This window comes from Bos indicus x Bos taurus, chromosome 10 (genome assembly GCF_003369695.1).
Source record: "Bos indicus x Bos taurus breed Angus x Brahman F1 hybrid chromosome 10, Bos_hybrid_MaternalHap_v2.0, whole genome shotgun sequence".
Lineage (NCBI taxonomy): Eukaryota > Metazoa > Chordata > Mammalia > Artiodactyla > Bovidae > Bos > Bos indicus x Bos taurus.
In genome coordinates this window covers 54,799,531-54,820,130 of record NC_040085.1, presented here as the reverse complement: position 1 = coordinate 54,820,130, position 20,600 = coordinate 54,799,531, and the positions used below count along the sequence as shown (strand labels likewise).

General features: G+C 40.2%; 1 protein-coding gene across 3 annotated transcripts in view; it reads left to right on the top strand.

Annotated features, from left to right (window-relative positions):
- GALK2 (galactokinase 2) overlaps window positions 1-20,600 on the top strand; it is a 154,758-nt gene that overhangs the window by 95,763 nt on the left and 38,395 nt on the right. For all 3 annotated transcript variants that reach the window (XM_027554052.1, XM_027554051.1, XM_027554050.1), the window contains exons 6-8: window positions 7,174-7,272; window positions 8,601-8,753; window positions 16,983-17,193. In XM_027554052.1, the coding sequence (XP_027409853.1) occupies window positions 7,174-7,272; window positions 8,601-8,753; window positions 16,983-17,193 (463 nt within the window). The remainder of the gene's footprint in view (window positions 1-7,173; window positions 7,273-8,600; window positions 8,754-16,982; window positions 17,194-20,600) is intronic.

Sequence of the window (20,600 nt, the reverse complement as noted above, 5' to 3'; positions counted from 1 at the left end):
GTGTGTGTGTGACATACGCTTGTGAGCACATACTCTCTGATGGTTCTAGATTTTAGCTGGTTTTTCAGATTTACTTTTGGGAATCCTCTTCAGTGTTGTTTCCTCATAGATGCTGATCTTTTAAATATTTGAAGTCCTCCTTTTTCCTTTCCTGCATTATTTACTGGAACTTTTCAGCATGAACCTTCCGAGGCAGTTGCATCTCTTATGTTCATTTGGAAACTGGCTGTCATTGTCCTGAGGCAAATTTTCTTGAAGTTAAAAATATGAAAGTTGCTAATCTCTTTGAATTAGAGATGTGAAGAAGAAACAATAGCCTTCTTCTTCTTCTTTTTCTAATTAAAGAAAACCTACTTTTCCTCCCCACTTTAGAACACTACAGTGTATACAAGTTAGAGCTTGGTCATCACTCATGTTACAAAACACAGCTAGTCTACATCAGTTTCTTTTAGATTTACCTTGGTGCTATTTCTTGAAGTTTCTCCTACTTGGCTGGGGTCTACTAAACAGGTTTGCCAATTTGGGGAAGAATTTGAAAATAGCGCCACGTAAGCACCCAGGCATTTTGAAAGTTAGTGTGAAGACGGATTGCATGGAGAGAAAGCTGAGAAAATATTTGCGGTAAAGAAAAGTCAGGGGAGCCATTAACATTTTCACTTTATCTTGATATATCAGCCAGGGTCATAACAAAAAGTAGATGGTACACCCATTCATCAAGGGCAGTTTATTTCATAGGGATGATCTACAAAGCTGGAGATATTGGGAATACTCAGGACTAGTTGTAGCTGGGTTGTTATGCCGTTAGGTCTGAAAGTGACCTCATGAGGGTGAACTCACTGCCTGCCCCCTCACCATTCCTCATTTCCTGCCAGAATCTGTTGGAAGAACCCAATGGGAAGCAGAGTACATGGGACCCTCTCAATATAGTTCATGTTGGGCAGCCTCCTGGGCAGATAGTTGCATGGAGGTGGGTGGATAGCACATGTAGGGGACAAATCATTGTCTGGAACACTAGTTTTCTTTTGAAAGAAAGAAGTTTCTTTTGAAAGACTTGTTCACCTGGAGACAATATCAGTCTCGTGAGCTCCTCGAGGGAAGACATTCCACCTATCTGTAGGACACTAGTATTTAAATGACTGTTGAATGAATGAATAGGGCTGTTCATTTTCTTCCTTTTTCTTAACTTGCACTAAGTGTGGTTGACAACAGCTGGATGATGCTGTCTGGGTTAGGGTCTGTGTTCTGAATAGCAAGGCTTCCCATAGGAAATGATGAACATTTTTTGTCTATGTAATTATTCTACTTTTAATAATCTCATTAGTAAAAACTGTCAAAAATAAAGTTTACTGTATTAATATCTTGAAGTCTTTTGTATTATTATTGTCTTTATGAATATCCAGTGTTAGCTAGGCAACACATTCATGAATCTTTATCCCTTCTTGGTGACTATTAAAACCTAACACTGTTATTTCTGCTCTTACTGGATCCCCACTGGTCAGCATATGGGCACACTGTTTAATTTGGGAGCCCATGTGATTTTTGGTTCTTTCCCAGGCCACTTCAAGAGAAGAACCACACAAAGGGCTAAATTAGCTTCATTAACTATCTTCAGTACCTTTAAAATAAGATCTATGAATAATGCCAAGTTTCTCCTAACTGTCCAGAGGGCAGGAGTCAAAATAGAAATGAGTTTATTGGCTACAAACTTTTGGAAGAGTTTCCCATGTAATCAGATTGTCTTCCCCAATGATTCTCAGGAAGGGATAGAGCTAAATGCCACAAGGGACTAGAAGTTTGGAGATGCCTGGGGTTCTTGAAATGCTTGAAAATACATTGGAGGGAGGGGGATGAATTCCTCCTTGGTTAGGGCTTTGCTGTTTTTCTCAGGTTGCATGTAAGTGTATTGAGGTGTTGTGTGTGTGTGAGTCAGGGGGCGTATAGGAGGGGGTTCGGGGATAGGAGAAGTGGATGAGCTTCAAGCATCAGGAATTGGGACCTCAAATTTGATTTGGTTTGTTCTTGAAGTTAACTTCCAATGGACTTCTTTCCATACGCTTTTGTTAATGTGTTCTTGAAGACTCCTTATTCTCATGAAATCTTTTGATATTTTATATAGTTCAAGCACGTATGGAGTATTTATTGTCTTTGCAAGTCACTCTGCCTGATTATACCTCTTGGGGAACATTTTATGGTTCTATTTTCAGTGTCCCCAAGGATAGAAAGGGCGAGGCAGGCTCACATGTTTCCCCAGCATCACCCAGAATGAAAGGCATTCTCTGCTCCTGTTTCCATTCCCTGCTCTTAAGGTCCTCCATTAATGGTTCTCTGAGTTCAGGTCATGCCACCTCTGGCTAAGGCTGTGGGCCTAGCTCTAATTTTTGCTTATTGTCAGAGCGTACAAATTTTTCCTTTAACAGGATATGAAATTAAAAACCAACCAACCAACCAAAAAAGCCTTTTGTTTCTAGTTTCTTCACATCTCATAGCCATTTAGTATTTGACCTTTTTGCTTTTAGTGTGGAGGTAAAGGGCAAGGGCCACTGGGAAAGCCAGCCTTTTGCCTGTAGTTATAGTTTATACTACAGGCATGTTTTCTTCGGCAAGCAGGGATTGCCCTCTCCATGTCCCACCTCCCCCTCAAAAAATTTTAGATTGCAATGCTTTAAATGGAATACAAACTCTCTTGTTTGTCTTGAGTTGCATTACTCCTTACTGTTGAACTGGTTCTCTAGGGTCACCCAGAATCGTTTAAGTTCTCTCTTTCCCTGAATAATTGAACTGTTATTTTTTAGGGGCAGTGTGTGCTACACAGCTTGTGGGATCTTAGTTCCCTGAGGAGGGTTTGGACCTGGGCCCTTGCATTGAGAGCATGGAGTTCTAACCACCAGACCAGGGAATTCCCCCATCTTTTTTTTTCTATCCGCACAGCTTACAAGATCTCAATTCCCCAAATGGGTTGAACCTGGGGCCATGGCAGTGAAAGCCTGAAATCCAAACCACTAGGCCACCAGAGGACTCCCCCTGAACAGTTAAAAAATGGTCCTGAATTCTAGATTAATTATACCTGTTTTTACATTTGACTTGAAATTTAGCTATTCACTTGTATAAACCAAGTGATTTCTCATTCATTATATAAAAATAATAAAATTTTAAATTATATACTTTAGAGTTTATGGGATGTTTTTATCTAATTCATTGGATCATCACAATAATAGCTAGAGAGGTAGATATTTTATGTTATGGATGGGAGGTAATATAGTGTGGTATTTAAGAGTATGGAGTCTGGGGTTAGACAAGTGGAGTTTGAATTTCAGCTTTAGTAATTATTAGCCTAGTCTCAGTTTCTTTGTAAAATGAAGAGGAGATATCTATCTTATAGAGTCATGATGAGAAGTAAATGATTAATTTATGCAAAGCAATTGGAACAGTACCTGGCACATAGTAACAGGTCAATAAATTCTGTGAAAACTGTTATGGTTTATTAATACTATATGAAAAAATGGAAACTCAGAAAAGTTAATCCATCTGTCTAGGGTCACATCTGTCTAGTTGGCAGGAGAGTTGGGGCTCTAACCAAGACTTGAGGCTCCTGATACTAGTTTCTTTCCTCTACATTTACCACCAAATTCCTCATGCATTCAGGGGGGACTATAAAGTGAGCAATCCTTTATTTCATCTTAAAATTTCTTATCTTCACTTTCTTTTTGTTTTCCTCCATTAAAACTCTTGGTTATTGTCTGTCTAGTAATGAGATACACATGTCAGAGTTCAACACGAGAAGTAGCAGCACAGGATGGGGATGTCCAGAACCTTGCTGATGGACTCCTCTTGACACAGATGCTGGGGAGTCCTGGGTCCCTCTGAATCTTGAGGAGATAGATAGTCTGCAAAAATTAACATTTCCATTGAAGTATTCAGTTGTTGCCACACATTCAGAGATTTTTAAAGAAACAATAAGCATATACTTCTTGATGCTTTAGTGTCTTTTCCCTTAAGAAGGAGAATACTTAAATTTTGAGGATCTCATTTATCATTTCATATCTCTTTGAAGTAGTAGAAAAAATAGATCATGTTATTTGGGTATATTATTTGGTGAGGGGTAGGGGTGTAATTAAAGTCCAGTGTAAAAATAACAGAAACTTGTGAGTTAGGCACATGAAATTCAAATCCTGGCTTCTCCACTATCTGTGTCTCCAAGTCTCTTTTCCCTCATCTGTATAATGAGGATAAGAAGAGGGTTGTTTGGAGACCTAAAGGAGATAATGTTCACAAAAGAGATAATGCCAGGAGCTTAGCATGTAAATATGACTGCTATTCCTGTTGTGTGTGCTAAGTCACTTCACTCATGTCTGACCCTATGGACCGTAGCCTGCCAGGCTCCTCTGTCCATGGGATTCTCCAAGTAAGAATGCTGGAGATGGCTGCCATGCCCTTCTCCAGGGGATCTTCCCAACCCAGTGTTCGAGCCTGTGTCTCTCTTGTCTCTTGCGTTGGCAGGTAGGTTCTTTACCACTTGCGCCACCTGGCGTTGCTGTTGTGGGAAGGCAATTTTTCACACTGGCCCCTGTCACTTATGTAGGGGCCCATGTCTCCTCAGTCCTCATAGAATCATGCATGTACTTCTCCTAGGTATATTATTTCTTTACATTTTAAAATCCGAGTGTTTTGACCTGTTGGTTACTAATTTTTTAAAAAATGTGCTTATTAAGGAACTTTGCCATCTCCATTGTGTTCATCATGCCACATACAATGTGCATTATGTCAAAAATACCAAGCTTACCTCGTGTCATGAGGCAGTTAGCATTAGTGAATCCAGGAAGGAATAGGACACAGGATCTATCAGATGATGCTTGGGCAGCTAGTCTCAGAAAGTGACAGCAGCAGGTGTTTACTGAGTACTTTCTATGTGCTCAGGATTGTGTGAGGTAGGGAACACAGAATAAATACTGATTTTATCCGTTTCTCACAAGACTGGCAGTTTTCTGGGGTAAATATTAATAGGTGTGATTGAAACCTGACACTATTAAAGAGTAATAATGAATACTATGTGATTCAGTTGTATTTGTTAAGTGGATTCTGGTCTGGGCACTGCATGGCCTCCCATAGACTGATGGATAAAGACACAAGGAAAGCCATACTTAAAGCATGGTTTGATAAATGGGCATAGAGTTTTATACAGGAAGAGAAGAAGAGGGATTATATGGTAGATGTGTGCATTTCAGTGGTGGCAAGGGCTTCAGGGAAAGGTGATGCTTGAGTAGAGTGAGGATAGAAAATCACACTGTTAAAGGCACTGAGGGAGTCTGGGTGTGATGAACAGAAAGAACCCTGGTCTGAGCCTAGGGTTTACCAGGTTAGTGGTAGGAGAGCAGGCTGGAGATGTGAGCAAGGGATAAGTCATTAGAGATGTTGTGTACCACGATGAGAAGTATGATAATCAAGGCATTGGCAACCAAGCAAGCAAGGGATAATTATAACAGTGCTTTAGAATGATCACTTTAGGAGAAACTCCCAGTGAAATAGGTGAGAAATAAATGCTTGAATTAAGTCTTAGAAGAAAAAAATGAGTGAATGAATAATAGAGTAAGTGGATGATACTATCAATATTGTAAGGATGTAGAGAAACAGGATGCCATATGGGAACAGTATTGAAGGAAGACTGTATGATGGAGGAAGATTTGAGTGGCCAGTTGGCCAGTCCAGTGACTTGGCCATAGTAGGTAGCCAATAAGCTGGATATTGAATGGCAATAGGATTTATATGAGAGAAGACAGGAAATAATTCTAGGTTACATAAATGTGTGAGATGGTTATGGAGACAAATATAATTGGAAAAGAGTGGTAGATAATATGATTTCATGTGCAGATTGGTTGCATATTTTGGAAGGCTTTGAAATGCCACATTGAGGAATTTGAACTTATTTTATTAATAGGAAGCCATAGGAGATTCTTAAACAGATATTTTGACATTTCCAGTTTGGATTAGAAATTTGTTCATTTATTGGGCCTTGTCATCTTGATTGGAGGAAGATGTGTTTGATGAGATGATGCTGGTCCTGATTCTTGCATTTAATAGAAATACCACAGAGCAGCATTACTTTTGGATTGGAAAATGAAGCTGGGTGACCTCACTGTGGCTGTGGGGAGACTGTGCAGTAGTACACTGTTGGAGGACAAAGCAAGCTGAGGCAGAAATGAATGAGTGCCCATATGAGATTTTTGATGCCAGTTTAGAGAGGGATGGAGCAAATAAAAAGATGGGAGAAACTGCTTGCTCTGAGGAATCTTTTAGGTATAGCAAATACAATCAGCCTCTTTTTATATTCAGATTCTGCATCTGCAGATTCAACCAACCATGGATCAAAAATATTCCAAAAAAATTTCCAAAAAGTTCCCCAAAGCAAAACTTGAATTTGCTGGGCACTAGCAACTATTCAGAGTTGGACTGTGAAGAAAGCTGAGTGCCGAAGAATTGATGCTTTTGAACTGTGGTGTTGGAGAAGACTCTTGAGAGTCCCTTGGACTGCAAGGAGATCTAACCAGCCCATCCTAAAGGAGATCAGTCCTGAGTGTTCACTGGAAGGACTGATGCTGAAGCTGAAACTCTGATACTTTGGCCACCTCATGCGAAGAGTTGACTCATTGGAAAAGACTCTGATGCTAGGAGGGATTGGGGGCAGGAGGAGAAGGGGATGACAGAGGATGAGATGGCTTGGTGGCATCACTGACTCGATGGACGTGAGTCTGAGTGAACTCTGGGAGATGGTGATGGACAGGGAGGCCTGGCGTGCTGTGATTCATGGGGTTGCAAAGAGCTGGACATGACTGAGCAACTGAACTGAACTGAGCAACTATTCACATGGCATTCACATTTTATTTACAACTATTTTACATAGCATTTACATTCTATTATAGGTATTATAAGTATTCTAGGTATTATAAGTATTTTAGAAATGATCTAAAGTGTAGGAGATGATGTGCATAGGTTATATGTAAGTGCTTTGCCATATTACATAAGGAACTTGAGTATCCTTGGATTTTTGTTAATAGGCAGCTACTATCAATGGATCAGAACTGCCCTGGAATTCAAACTCATCTGTCATGTCTGGAGTGGAAAATGAATGAGCAACAGATTATGATGTACTCACAGTGAAAATCAATTTTACTTTTCCAGGTGGAGCTTGCAGAAATCTGCGCCAAGAGTGAGCGTTACATTGGCACTGAAGGAGGAGGGATGGACCAATCCATATCATTTCTTGCAGAAGAAGGAACTGTAGGTGACATTGAACTATCTGGAAATGTCAGCTTGGGAAAGTTATGCAGAAAGGTCCTCAGTGTGTTTGTTTCTGGGTGGCCTGTTCTTTAAGGCTGTATTTTAGGATGATATTTCTTAACTCCTTTGTAATTCAGGTTTATCACCAATTCACCTACTCCATTTCATGTTGATCACCTCACCCTTAAGCTTTCAGAATTGTACCTCAAGTCTCTTTTCCTCTTGTGTCTAGGGTTTTTTCCTCCTTCTAATTCATTGTTAGTATGCTATTTCTCAACTCATTAGTTACTGGGACTTCTTTTCCTGCTCTTGTCCCAAATCACTGCATCTCATGGCATTTTCATAATCTCCTGTTGGTTTTAAACCCCAATGTTAGTTCTCATGCTACATATATTCACAACCCCTCTCTTTTATAATTTACTCTATGGTATCATTTTTCTCTGTCAACATTTTTGGGGCTTTAGTGGTAGGGAGAAGAATGCTGACAGGAAGCCAGGAATGAATTCCTTAGCCAATACTACTTCCCCTTGGCTAGGCTATAACTCCCATAGGCAAGAACAGAGGTTTTGGTAGTTGCCATAAACTGCCCATTTCCAAAATAGAAACAGACATTAAAAAAAAAAAAAAAATCTCTTCTTAGTATTTCTACAGGCTTGGCTATTTTCCAAGAATACCTGGATTTCTTCCTATTAAGAGTATTTGTTGTTGATTTCCCTAAGCCAAAGACAGGAGACATGAGGAAACCTGGTTTAATGCTAAGAACTCTGGGTGTTTTGGATGAGACCTGACAAGTTGACATGATGGCAAGAGTCCTGTTAATATAAGTTAGCTGTAGAGTTTTAACAAAGTCCAAATTCTTTGGGCTTGCAAAGCACTTCCTAATCTGACCCTTGGTTTACCAGCCCTCCAATTCTATCATCTCACCATGCCTCACCTCTCAACCTCCAAGCTATAGCTAAATTGCAATACCTAAAACTACTAACACCTTATGTTGTTTTTGGCCTTTGAACTTTTATATACTCTTTCTTCTTCTTGACATTCTATTTGGGGAAACAAACCCTCTGTCTGTCCTACTTTTGTGCATCCTTTAAGACTCAGATTTCCTTTTTTTTTTTTTTTTTTAGAGGGGCCTACACTAGGCTATATCTAATGAACCAACACAGCATTGTAAAGCAATTGTTCTCCAATTAAAAATAAAGATTAAAAATATTTGAATTGATAAATGAATGCATTTTGGGGAAAAACTTTTACTAAGGTAAATCATAAATGTTTAAGCAGTTTTTGAATTCTAGTACTTTATATCTCACCTGTCATTTTTTTCCCAATAGGCCAAGTTGATAGAATTTAGTCCTCTGAGGGCAACTGATGTGAAACTCCCAAGTGGAGCAGTATTTGTGATTGCCAACAGTTGTGTGGAAATGAATAAGGCAGCAACTTCTCATTTCAACATCAGGGTGATGGAGTGTCGGCTGGCTGCAAAGGTATGGACTTGGCAAATTAGTGAAACTTGAAGTAGGCTTTCTCTTGTTCTTTTTCTCTTTGTTCCCTATTATTTTGTCTCTTTCCCTAAAATTTAGGGCAACATTCTGATAGCAGTAATATTATAACTGGAGTTTTTTTTTTTTAGTATAGAGCAATTTGATTTCCAGCTCAGGAGATAAATAAACCAATAGGTATGCCCTGCAACTTCTAGCTATTTAGAAGTTACTTCACAGTTGAGTCTTCTAGCATGGCACTGGGGAGACGATGACACCTCAACTTATATCTGTGAAACACAGGCCATGGGTTAGGTATATTGGTGGAGAAAGCTAAGTTGGAGGTGATTGTTGGGAGATGACCATAACTAATCATGTTTCTTCACCAAAAGCAATGATAGCCTCAATCCTTGGTCCTCTTACATGCACCAGGGGCCATCACTGGTCCCTGGAAAAATGCAGGCTTGGTGTCTACTAAAGAAACTCAACCCACAAGGTTTGTGTTCTCTCTTCCCCAGTTTAGAAGACACTTGCCAGTCAAGTCTTAAATCTACTTAGGAAGTATTCACTGAAGACCTTTAGTGAGAAATGTTTTAATATTGAACTCTTCTGATCAGTGCATATATGAGAAGTAGTGCAGTTAACCTTTCAGTGTCAAAGACTTCAGTGAATTTTGTTTTTCCCTTTTTAGGGCAAGCCTCTTCTTTCAGGAGATGGAAGAAATTAGTGTCTTATTTGTTTAAGGGCTTATTCCTGTTGACTTTTTGAGATAGATGAGTAAGTGCTGCCTTCCTGAGGAGACCTCAAACATACACAACATTGTTTTCAGAGTTTTATCATGAAATTAGATATCGTCTATGAGATCCATAGGAGAGCGAAAACAAGTACAAGATATGTGAAGTGGGTTCATGTTGTAATGACTCTTTTCCAAAGATACAAGAAGAAAAAGAGAAATAATATTGTGGTGCTGAATCTCTGTAGTGAAAAGTTGTCAGAATGGGATATGGGGGCATGTCTTTTTGCAGTTAGTAGAAAAAGGATTTCTCCTTGGTAAGAGGTAGCTGAAAACTTTTATCCACTGCAGAACCTTTTGTTCCTGAGGCTGTTTATAAACTCTTCTGAGTTTAACTGTATAATGCCATGTGCATTTTAGAGGGACTTTAGTCAGTGAAACTGATTTTCTGCCACACACTCCTTCCAACTGATGTAGATAAAACTCATTATTTTAAGTACTCTGAATTTTTCTCTTTTAAAATGTGGAGGAAAGAAAATTGAAGGGCTTTATCAAGATGCAGAATATTTTGTAAATCATGCTGCTGCAAATCATGAGAATCTAACATTATATATATGTACAAAAGAGGAATAAAGATAAAATTTATTGGTAATATAGAAAACTGCTAATATAAGCTATGCAGATAGATGTTGATGTTAAGAATATACTTATGCCTAGTGAATGTAGACTGGAATTCGGCTAAGCGTGTTTTCCTTATAATATGGTGCCACCTTTCTGTTTTCAGCAACATATGAATGAATATAATTTTTATTTGGAAATGATCTCATTAAATCAGGAAATAAACTCTCATGTTAAAAAAGTAAAGAAGCTTTTCTTAATCTGAGTAAACTTTCTGCTTTCAGACAATAAAAATGAAGGGTCAGTGGAGAAATGATAAATCAAGATAGCTTTGAAAATGAGACTGATTAGGTAGAACTCCACATGGCAAAACTATAAGTACTACTTATTTTTCCCCTCCTATTTTCCCAAGATCCCTTTTTGAAAAATGAGTACCTTTTTGAGTCTCCATAGCACAGGAAAGGCCACTAAACCAATAAAGATGGTTTTTCTTTGTTTTGCTTTAATGTTCACAGTTTCTTCTGTTCTTATGTCTTCCTTCTCTCTTTCTGTTCCTCCCTGCTCTTCTTCTAACAGCTTCCCAAAACTAATTAATGTAGATACACTTAAAGTTAGAGTCTTTAGAGGCATTTCAACTGAAATTTAAAACATTTCAAGGCAAACACAATAGAGATTTATAATTATAACTTGCGTAAATGATTCTTTTAAGTGAAGCACATTTTTATGTTCTTAAATTAACAAAGTAACAAGAAATCTTTAATGAGGAAAAATTTTTTCGTATTTTATACATATTCAGTGGCTGAAACTTTCCCAGAAATGCTTTATGTCTATTAAAAGAGAGTATCCCTTAATTATACTGAGGGACAAAATGTGTGATGCAGGAGAGAAGGGAAATTATGCTGTTGGCATTTTGCATACCCTGAGCTCCTTGTGGCATCATGTGAAACAAGAAAGAAGGTTTCATGTGGTCCTTTGACACTTCAGGGAAGATTTACAGTGCGACCTTTTTTTTTTTTTAACAGAGCCTGTATTGTCAGTGGCCATTACTCATTCAGTAGTTTTTAGCTCCTGCCACTTAGTGGTCAATATGGAGCTTATTCTTTGTGTGGTGAGAAGTGGGTATAACGTTCTCAGGGGTTCTGCAGTTTTTTGGAATCTGAGTGGAGAAAAAACAAACACCCAGGAATGTAGCCAGTTTCACTCAACCTGTTGATTCAGTTGAGCTCACTCTGCCAGGACGCTGGCATGGAGTATTCCCAGGACAGCGAGTCCTGGCCGCTGGGCAGGGCATGCACGCACTGGGAACAGGGTCTATGTGTCGGTGGCACCAGGTGTAGCATGGCCTTCAGTGCCATGCTGAGGATCACGGGCTTGGTCTTGGAAGCAGTGGGAGCTGCTGATATTAACGTACTCTAGAAACATCAAGTTGGCCGCAGGAACTTTTACTTGGTTGAAGAGAAGTAAGTCTTAAAGTGTCAGTGGGGATGGGATCATAAGAGAGGGATGCAAAAGGAAAGAAGCTCTGACTGGACCTGGTGAAAGGTCAGGTATAAGGCTGTGACTGGGTTTCTGTCTTCCTTTTGGTATAAATGCTATTACTTTGAGGAAGTTTTCCCTGACCACCCTCCCAACTTCCATTAAGTTAAATGTCCTTTTATATGCTCTTGTCACGTCCTATGTTTTTCCACTATAGCAGTTTATCACATGGAGGAAGTTCTTCACTGTGTAATAGTACCTGATGCCTGTCTCCTTGGGTTGACTGTGAGCTGCATGCAGTCATGAGCCGTGAGTGCTTCATTCACAGGAGCGAACATGCATTGCATGCAGTTGTGTGCAAGTGAAGGCTAAGTGTTGAGTTGAAAAGGGTGTAGTTTTAAGCTGAAGTGATGGAAAGCATAGTGCTGCGACTCATAGGTATGGGGAACATAGGATGGAAGGTGATAGGAAAGTGGGAGGTGATGACACTTGCCTGTGTTCTTACAAGTGGTTAGAAATTGGAGCTTGGCATATTTCTTTTGGCTTGGGCAAAACCTTCAGGCGTATTTGTTTTGAGATAATAGTTGAGACTGAGGATTGAGTTCAGTTTGCTGAATCCAGAACGGAGTTTGGAGAGAAGGTGACAAGAGAAGATCAGAAGGCTGGGGGAGGTTAAACTTGGGAGATATCTTTAGTAATAACAAAAGGAGAAAACTGAGTCATGGATGGACATGTAAGGACCAGAGAGGTGAGAGGGAAGCTGGGAAAATTCAGTGCTACAGGGAATGTGAAGAAGGTAGGTAGTGAAGAATCCCAGAAGCGACCAATTTATTTAAGGAATAAGAGGACTGAGAAATCCTGTGGCTTTGGAAGTTCTTTTGGAGATAAGAAGGACCTCTGGGAAACCATCTTCAACAGTGAGAGTGGCCATGGAGGGCTCAGAAGTGGTGACTTGGGTCACTGGTTTTAGTTGTCAGACAGTAAAAGAGAAGGAGAAATGAAGGGCAGTAGCTTTAGTTATAAGAATTTGATGAGTGGAAACATCTGTATATGTTTGAAGGCCCAGGAAAAGGTGTCTTGTGGGGAAGGTATAACCAGAGAGACATTATTTAATCTTTATTGTAGCGTATGAGGTAGCATTATGTATCCCATTTTACAAATAGGGAATTTCCAGTCAAAGTGGGTTGTGATTTTGTTCTAAGTAAGTGCAGGAGTCCAGCCTTCTTTTTGCATTGTGCCCCTTAAGGGTTAGGCATGCATGAGCTCCAGAGCACCAGGCTTGAGGATGCCTTAGAAAAAAGATAGACTGTGCTGAGGGTACAGTGAGGATTATAGCAGAGTCATTCTGCACAGTTTTGCAGATTTCTTCAGACTTATTCTGTGGCCTGCAAACTAATATGGAGAACACGGAGAGTGGGAATGGCTAACACTGAGGAAGGTCAACATTGTGAATGTGTTCATGATGGTTATGAACTCAACATGGGCACAGAAGTCACTGGGGATGGTTCCATGTAGCTGGAAGAGGGTGAGGGGAAGATAGCAAAAAGAAGTATCCACAATAGAAAGTTACGTCTAGTCCCATTTTGGAGAAGGCGATGGCACCCCACTCCAGTGTTCTTGCCTGGAGAATCCCAGGGATGGGGGAGCCTGGTGGGCTGCCATCTGTGGGGTCGCACAGAGTCGGACACGACTGAAGTGACTTAGCAGCAGCAGCAGCATAGTCCCATTTATATCAAACTATATGTGTATAAGTATGCATGAAGTATGCATAAAAATGTATCATAGGATGTAAGATGGGAAATTGATGGTTATTTTATTGGGATGATTACAGATGATTTACTTCGTCATTTTTTTTAAATCCTCAAATTGTTATGTGTTTCTTCAGATTTAAAAATAAGCATTTGTGATTTATAGAACCCAAACCACCAACAACACAGCTGCTTTTGTTGTGTGGAAAATAACTTGTCAGAGACGGGATTTGAAATTTCATCCTTTGCTGACCTGGTGAGGAGAAAGACTTGGTACTTTCCCCTTTGATTTGTTAATACTGCAAAATGCAATGAGAAAGTCAGAGAGAGGTGGGTTCTGACAGATAGGCTCCTGAGTTAGGGTCCATACGTTAGCACTTTCCTACCACACCCTCTTACTGGAAGTCCCAGGGAGCCTCCCGGACTGAGGATGTTTTCCAGTTGGAGGAGAGTGCTGATTTTGCATGTGGGACAACCTGTAAGTCTGGGGAGCTAAAACTCTTGGAATCAGCCCTCAATCAATGGTAGATGAGAGTTAGGGGATAAATACCTGATCTTTCTTATCTGAGTTGGACACATCTGAGGTGTATACCTACAGGTCCCAGAGGGCCCAGTGGGCCCAGCCTCACAAACTCCCATATCATTGCACTTTGTATTGGCTTCTCTTCCTGTCTCATTTTCCACTCCTCTGCCAAAACTTCTCTGTATCACTCTCTCCCCACAAATTCTTGTCTCAGGGCCTGCTTCCGAGAGAAATCAGCCTAAGACAGGGTCTCAGCACTATTTATCTACTTCTTTGCATGACTGTGGACAAAATATTCATAGACTGCTTTCTTCTCCACAGAGCATCAGCCAGGCTCAGGAACCTCCCAGGAATGGAATCTGAAGTAGTGAAAAGAAAATGTTAGATGCTGGCTTAGAACTGCTTTCTCTGATATCCCCAGCCTGCTCCTGAGTGAGGAACTTGTCACAAAATGACCCCTAGCCCTGCTTTGAAGCAGGGCTAGGCACCCGGGCTGTGAGTGGCAAATTCCTTCACGAAGTTCTGTGTTTGGGCAACAGATCTTACCCATCCACTTCCCTCATCTGCAAGTCATCTTTACATTTCCTGAGCCAAATTTCAAAGGGTTTAGGCGGCTTTCCTATTTGAGTCCTACAATGTAGTGGACTATTCAGGGCCTCATGGCTGTGCATCTGTCACTGAGGGCATGTGGTAGAGCTAATTGAAATACACACTGAACTGGCTCTGTGGACCCTCCAGCTGAGAGCTAAGTGGGCCCAACAGCAAACTGGGATATTGCTGGAGTAACTGCTAGTGTCTCTGCCTGTGGAACAAAGGCACACAGAGAGGCAGCCTTTGAAAACAACTTTGCAGACTTTCTCCCCACACAGTCCTGGGACAGTTTCCTGGGACCAAGTGCCTGAAGCAATGTGCTTTGTTGAAGTGATGCCAGGATTGGGAACTTGGAGATGGTGTGTACTGAAGGGTTCTTAGGAAGAGCCCACACTCATCTCTTAGGGTTCGTTCTTTGATTTTTTTCCCCCCACATTTCCTTCTTATTTTAGAAGGAACCTATCAAAGTGTCTTTAATCATTGCAATGTTCACTTCTAACACAAATCTTAGTTTGTGTTTAGAAACCATTTCTAAGACTTGAGTGGTGATTTGAACTCATATGAGTAGTGAGACATAGATATCAAACATAGCCCATTAGGAATGTGACCTTGGGGAAGCAAGAAAGAGGTGCAGGATGTGGGATAAATTTCCAACTCTATCTTTACTAGCTAGATGACTTTGGGTAAGTCACTCTCATCTCTTAAATAAGGTAATAATACCTTTCTCAGAGTTGTCAAAGGTGAAAAGAAGGAAAAATCACATTTAAATCATATGGCATTATACAAGTATGAACTTCTTAACTCCATTGCTTATCTCAGTTGGATTTGAATCTGTGTTTTGAGAAAGCATAATTCTAGATCATCCACTTTAGCTCTATTTCTGTATAAAATAAATATGTGGTATGTTGTATGTTTTTCTTTTGTTTTATGTATGTCTATAAGTTTTCTGAAATTATTTTTGGGACACATTTTTGGGAGTTTTGGTATTCCAAAAATACCCCAATTGGGACCATGAATAAATGGGTTTAATGAATGAATGAATCTGTCTGTGGAGGTGTCAGTCAATTCAGTACTGCTGCTGCTGCTGCTAAGTCGCTTCAGTCGTGTCCGACTTTGTGCGACCCCATAGACGGCAGCCCACCAGGCTCCCCTGTCCCTGGGATTCTCCAGGCAAGAACACTGGAGTGGGTTGCCATTTCCTTCTCCAATGCATGAAAGTGAGAAGTGAAAGTGAAGTTGCTCAGTCGTGTCTGACTCTTTGCGACCCCATGAACTGCAGCCTACTAGGCTCCTCCGTCCATGGGATTCTCCAGGCAAGAGTACTGGAGTGGGGTGCCATTGCCTTAACATTAAATGTGCTAAGCAAACAAGGTCAGAAGAAAGGTCTTAGTTTGTGTTTTTGCTTTTAAAAATGGCACCATGTTCTGTGAAATAATTGAATAGAAACGTGATTCTATTGTCCCCTTCTCCAGTTCTGCTTTAAAATCATTAAATCCTTTCAAATGTATGAGCCAGAGTTTTAAAAAGAGGATTAATGAATATAAGAACTACTGTTATTAAAATTCTTCAGAAGTGAGTGGCCCTAACCAAAGTATAATGGTCTTTTGGTAAATCTGCTTCCTGTCAAAAAGAAAGAAAATCAAATCATCATCATAATAGAAGAGTAAATCAGATGCACATTTCCCTTCTCTTGCTTGCTCCTTTTTGCTGTTTGCATTGTCTGCACCTGTGGTCCTCACACCCTGGGAATGAATTTTATAGACCTCCAGGGTGAGAGATACCGTCATTATTTTGACTGTCACCTGCTCTGAAGGTCTCAGTCAGTGGTTTGAGGAGGATGAGGGACACACATTCTGGAGTGTGTTTCCTGTGAGTGGACCTGGTTACAAAGGTTTGGATTATACTCACTCTCCCCAGCAGATTGAGGGGGTGACCCAGGATGTAACTGGAAGCCAGACCCTTTTCTTGAGGCTGGAGAAACATACAGCTGTACTACCACCAACGACCTAATGAAATGGTTTTTCATAAGGTCACCAATGAGGTTTTCATTTAAAATCTGGGGCTTGACTCCAAATGCCAGATACTTAAATTCGTTAGCCATTTCAAAGAGGCATGTGGTAAACAGGAAGTGCTCTAATGAAATCAGGCATTCAGTGTCTACCTCAGGACTCAGGTCATGTGTGAGATTTGAATAGTTTTCTGTAGACTTTATAGAGAGCGGTGTTTGGGGGATGAACTAAATAGGGACCAACCGACAAAATTATTCAAAGAAATAGCCCTGAGGGAAGGTGGTGACAGGCAAAAAAAATCAGTGGGGGATTATTATTATTATTATTTTTTTTAGGAAAAATACTTAACTAGCTTGTGAGTGTCACACAAGCATGTTTAATTTCAAACATCTGAATTCAGAGTTCATTTTCAAGCAGTGGAATTGTGAATAGGTTGAATGGAAAAAAAAAAGCTGAAAGTTGAATTTCACTCATTAAAATAGTGTATATCAATTTCTGGGATGAAAACTGACCATATATCTTGGTTTGAATTTGCAGCTCCTGGCTAAGCACAAAAGCTTGCCGTGGAAAGAAGTGCTGCGGCTGGAGGAGGTACAGGCCAAACTGGGGATCAGTCTGGAAGAAATGCTTTTGATCACAGAGGATGCCCTTCACCCTGAACCCTACAGCCCTGAGGAGATCTGCAAATGTCTGGGAATTAGCCTGCAGGAACTCAAGACCCAAATTCTCAGTCCAAACACTCAAGATGGTGAGTCTGCTGGAGAAAACAGGGCATGTGTTGTCCCCCCACCCCCAGGTGGAAAGTTTCCGTGCCCCATGGGTTTTTAGTGATTTTGAAGCATGCTTGAGGGAATTTGGAGAATGTATGTATTTCGGTAAACTTAATTATCTAGATTCTTGGCTTCATTAAATTCAAAATTCATTCTTACTGATCTGTTATATGCTGGATTTTCTTGTGAGGCAAAGGTGAATAACACACACTCTTGCCCTCAAGAAGTTCCCAATTCACCATTGTAATTCTCCTGCTTTGGCCTATGCCAACCACAGAATTACAATGGTCAGGGAAATTCATTGGAAACATCATGCGTTTTTTTCAAATGTGAGCCCAACTCAGTTTAGGGATCAGAAACCAAAGTGATGGTCTAATAATATATTAAATGTACATTTATAGTTTGTTTTGGTATTTTAAAATTTTTGTAGGAAGCATCTTGTGGCATCTTGTGGCAGAAAAAGTTATGTTATCTTTTTCAGTGAATTTCAACAACAAATTATTTCTCACTAGAATTAAATCAGGATTTGAATAACCATTAGAAACATATATAACCCTTGTCATGCAGTTAGTATACCCTGTTTCTAGTTTTGTGATTGCCTGTTTTGAAGATAATGGGTATCAGGACATGTAATTCATAGTGTTATCCAGTAGAAAGCAAAGAAGAACTAAAGAGCCTCTTGATGAAAGTGAAAGAGAAGAGTGAAAAAGTTGGCTTAAAACTCAACATTCAGAAAACTAAGATTGTGGCATCCGGTCCCATCACTTCATGGCAAATATATGGGGAAACAATGGAAACAGAGACTTTATTTTTGGGGCTCCAAAATCACTGCAGATGGTGACTGCTGCCATCAAATTAAAAGTTGCCTGCTCCTTGGAAGGAAAGCTATGACCAACCTAGACAGCATATTAAAAAGCAGAGACATTACTTTGCCAACAAAGGTCCATCTAGTCAAAGCTATGGTTTTCCCAGTAGTCATGTATGAATGTGAGAATTGGACTACAAAGAAAGCTGAGCGCTGAAGAATTGATGCTTTTGAACTGTGGTGTTGGAGAAGACTCTTGAGAGTCCCTTGGACTGCAAGGAGATCCAACCAGTCCATCCTAAAAGAAATCAGTCCTGAATATTCATTGGAAGGACTGATGCTGAAGCTGAAGTTCCAATACTTTGGCCACTAGATGTGAAGTACTGACTCATTTGAAAAGACCGTGATGCTGGGAAAGATTGAAGGTGGGAGGAGAAGGGGACGACAGAGGATGAGATGGTTGGATGGCATCACTGACTCGATGTACATGAGTTTGAGTAAGCTCTGGGAGCTGGTGATAGACAGGGAGGCCTGACGTGCTACAGTCCATGGGGCCACAGAGTCATACATGACTGAACTGAACAGATCTAGTGAATCTGGTCCTGCAGCTTGCCACTTACAAAATCAATTACGTACTCACAAATGTCGGTAGAAAGGTGGCTTTAATTAGAATGCTGGCAATCCTGGGAGATGGTGGACTCAGCATCCCCCGAAAGCCACCTCCGAAGATTCTCTTCAGCCATGAAAGCTTTTAAAGGGAAACAAAAGCAATCCCAGTTAATCACTGAGATAGGGGGTCAGAGTCATCGCCATTCCCCACTGTGTGCAGGCTTGTTGACACCTTGTGATCTCTCTCTAGATGTAATCTTGTTCACACAATTTGTTCAGGAGGTTACTGAACGGGAAACTAGGGAAGAAATCTGGTCATCTGTTAATTAGTCTTTATTTCTACTTCTTTGATTGACAAAGAATTGACAAATTAGGCAGGATTTTGTGTGATTAAAAGATTTGCAAGATGTCCTTGGGTTGGAGATGAGTAGAGCATGGGGTGCTTGGTTTAAAAATTAGTTATAATATAGCTTTCCTAAGGTGACAAGAGCAGGGGATTCCTGCCAAGGGCAGTCTTCTGTAAAGAGCTGCTTGCAAATCCCTGCTTGTCAGAACATCATTCCATTTCTAAGAAATTAGGGGTGAAGGTCTTTCTTCTGTAACTTTTTCATGCTGATGCAGGATCCCTTATTCTACAGAGTAGACAATGTCACCATGGGTCTGTAGTATCTCTTTGCTGACAATTTTAATTGTTCACTAACATATATGTTGCTGCTGCGGCAACATATATAGGCTAAGAGAGATGCTCACAAAGATATAGATTATTATGAGCAATAATGGTAATCCCATTCTCTTGAGGCGAGTTCTTGGAATTGTGCTAGCCATAGATTCAGTACTGCTCAAGTTGAAGCAGTTTATGCCATGGCTACAATTTGGTCATCATGCAGTTAGCTTTTTCTTCTAGTGGAAGTTATAGATAGTATCTGTAGAACAACTCAGGAAAGTGCATCAGACACTGAGTCTGTGATTCTATTGCCCTAATCATTCACCACTTGTTTTTGTACTAAGGGGCAAGGGGAGGAGGGTACTGTAGGGTTCTGTTCAGTTCCAATAAGATGTTAAAATATTGTGAAATCTAAAGCAATACTGGTTCAGCAAATCAAATGGTTCCTTTTTTTAAAATAATTTTTAACTGGACTATATAGTTGACTTACAATGTTGTTAATTTCTGCTGTACAGCAAAATGAATCAACCAGGCGTATACATATATCCACTCTCTTCTAGACTCCATTCCCATATAGTACATTACAGAGCACTGAGAGTACCCTATGCTATACAGTAGGTTTCTATTAGCTATCTTTTATATACAGTAGTATGTATATCAATTGAAATGGCTCTTTTGTACCATTTGAAGTGAAAAAAAAAAAAAGAAATCCACAATTCAATAAGCATCTCTTTTTTCTTATCCTTTCTTTTTTCATACTCATTTTTCTGATTATTGTACTTCTTATATGAAAGGATCTAGGTTAGAGCAGTGCTCATGACTGCTGTGGAACCACATTCTGAAACACCAGGAAGTCTTCACTGCTTAGGTTGACACATGTGGCTCACTTAAGCATGGAGGCTTTTTCTGCTTGTCTACTGTTTTTATACTATTAACATAAAAAACTTGAGATGGAAACCAGGCAAATGTAGGAGCTAGAGCCTTGGAGTGGCTTCTCAGAAGTAAAGGTTGTCTATTTGTGAGACATCAATGGTGGGAGCTGGGACATCTAGCTAAGCCAGTAGTCTCTTCGTGAGGCAAAGTTGGGGATGAGAACTTAGTGGAAAGATCAGAGCCCCATTCCCACCCCATTCACTTCAGGTTTACAGCTGGATTTTGAGTGCCTACAGTGGATTTGCCTGCTAAAGGCAGGCAATTGCTACAATTGCTGGCAGCTGTAGGATAAGATAAGGAAATCTTTTGAGGGCAGGGAAAAGGTTTTGGTTCCCAACACTGTTAGATCCAATTTAATTTGATGAATATTTGTT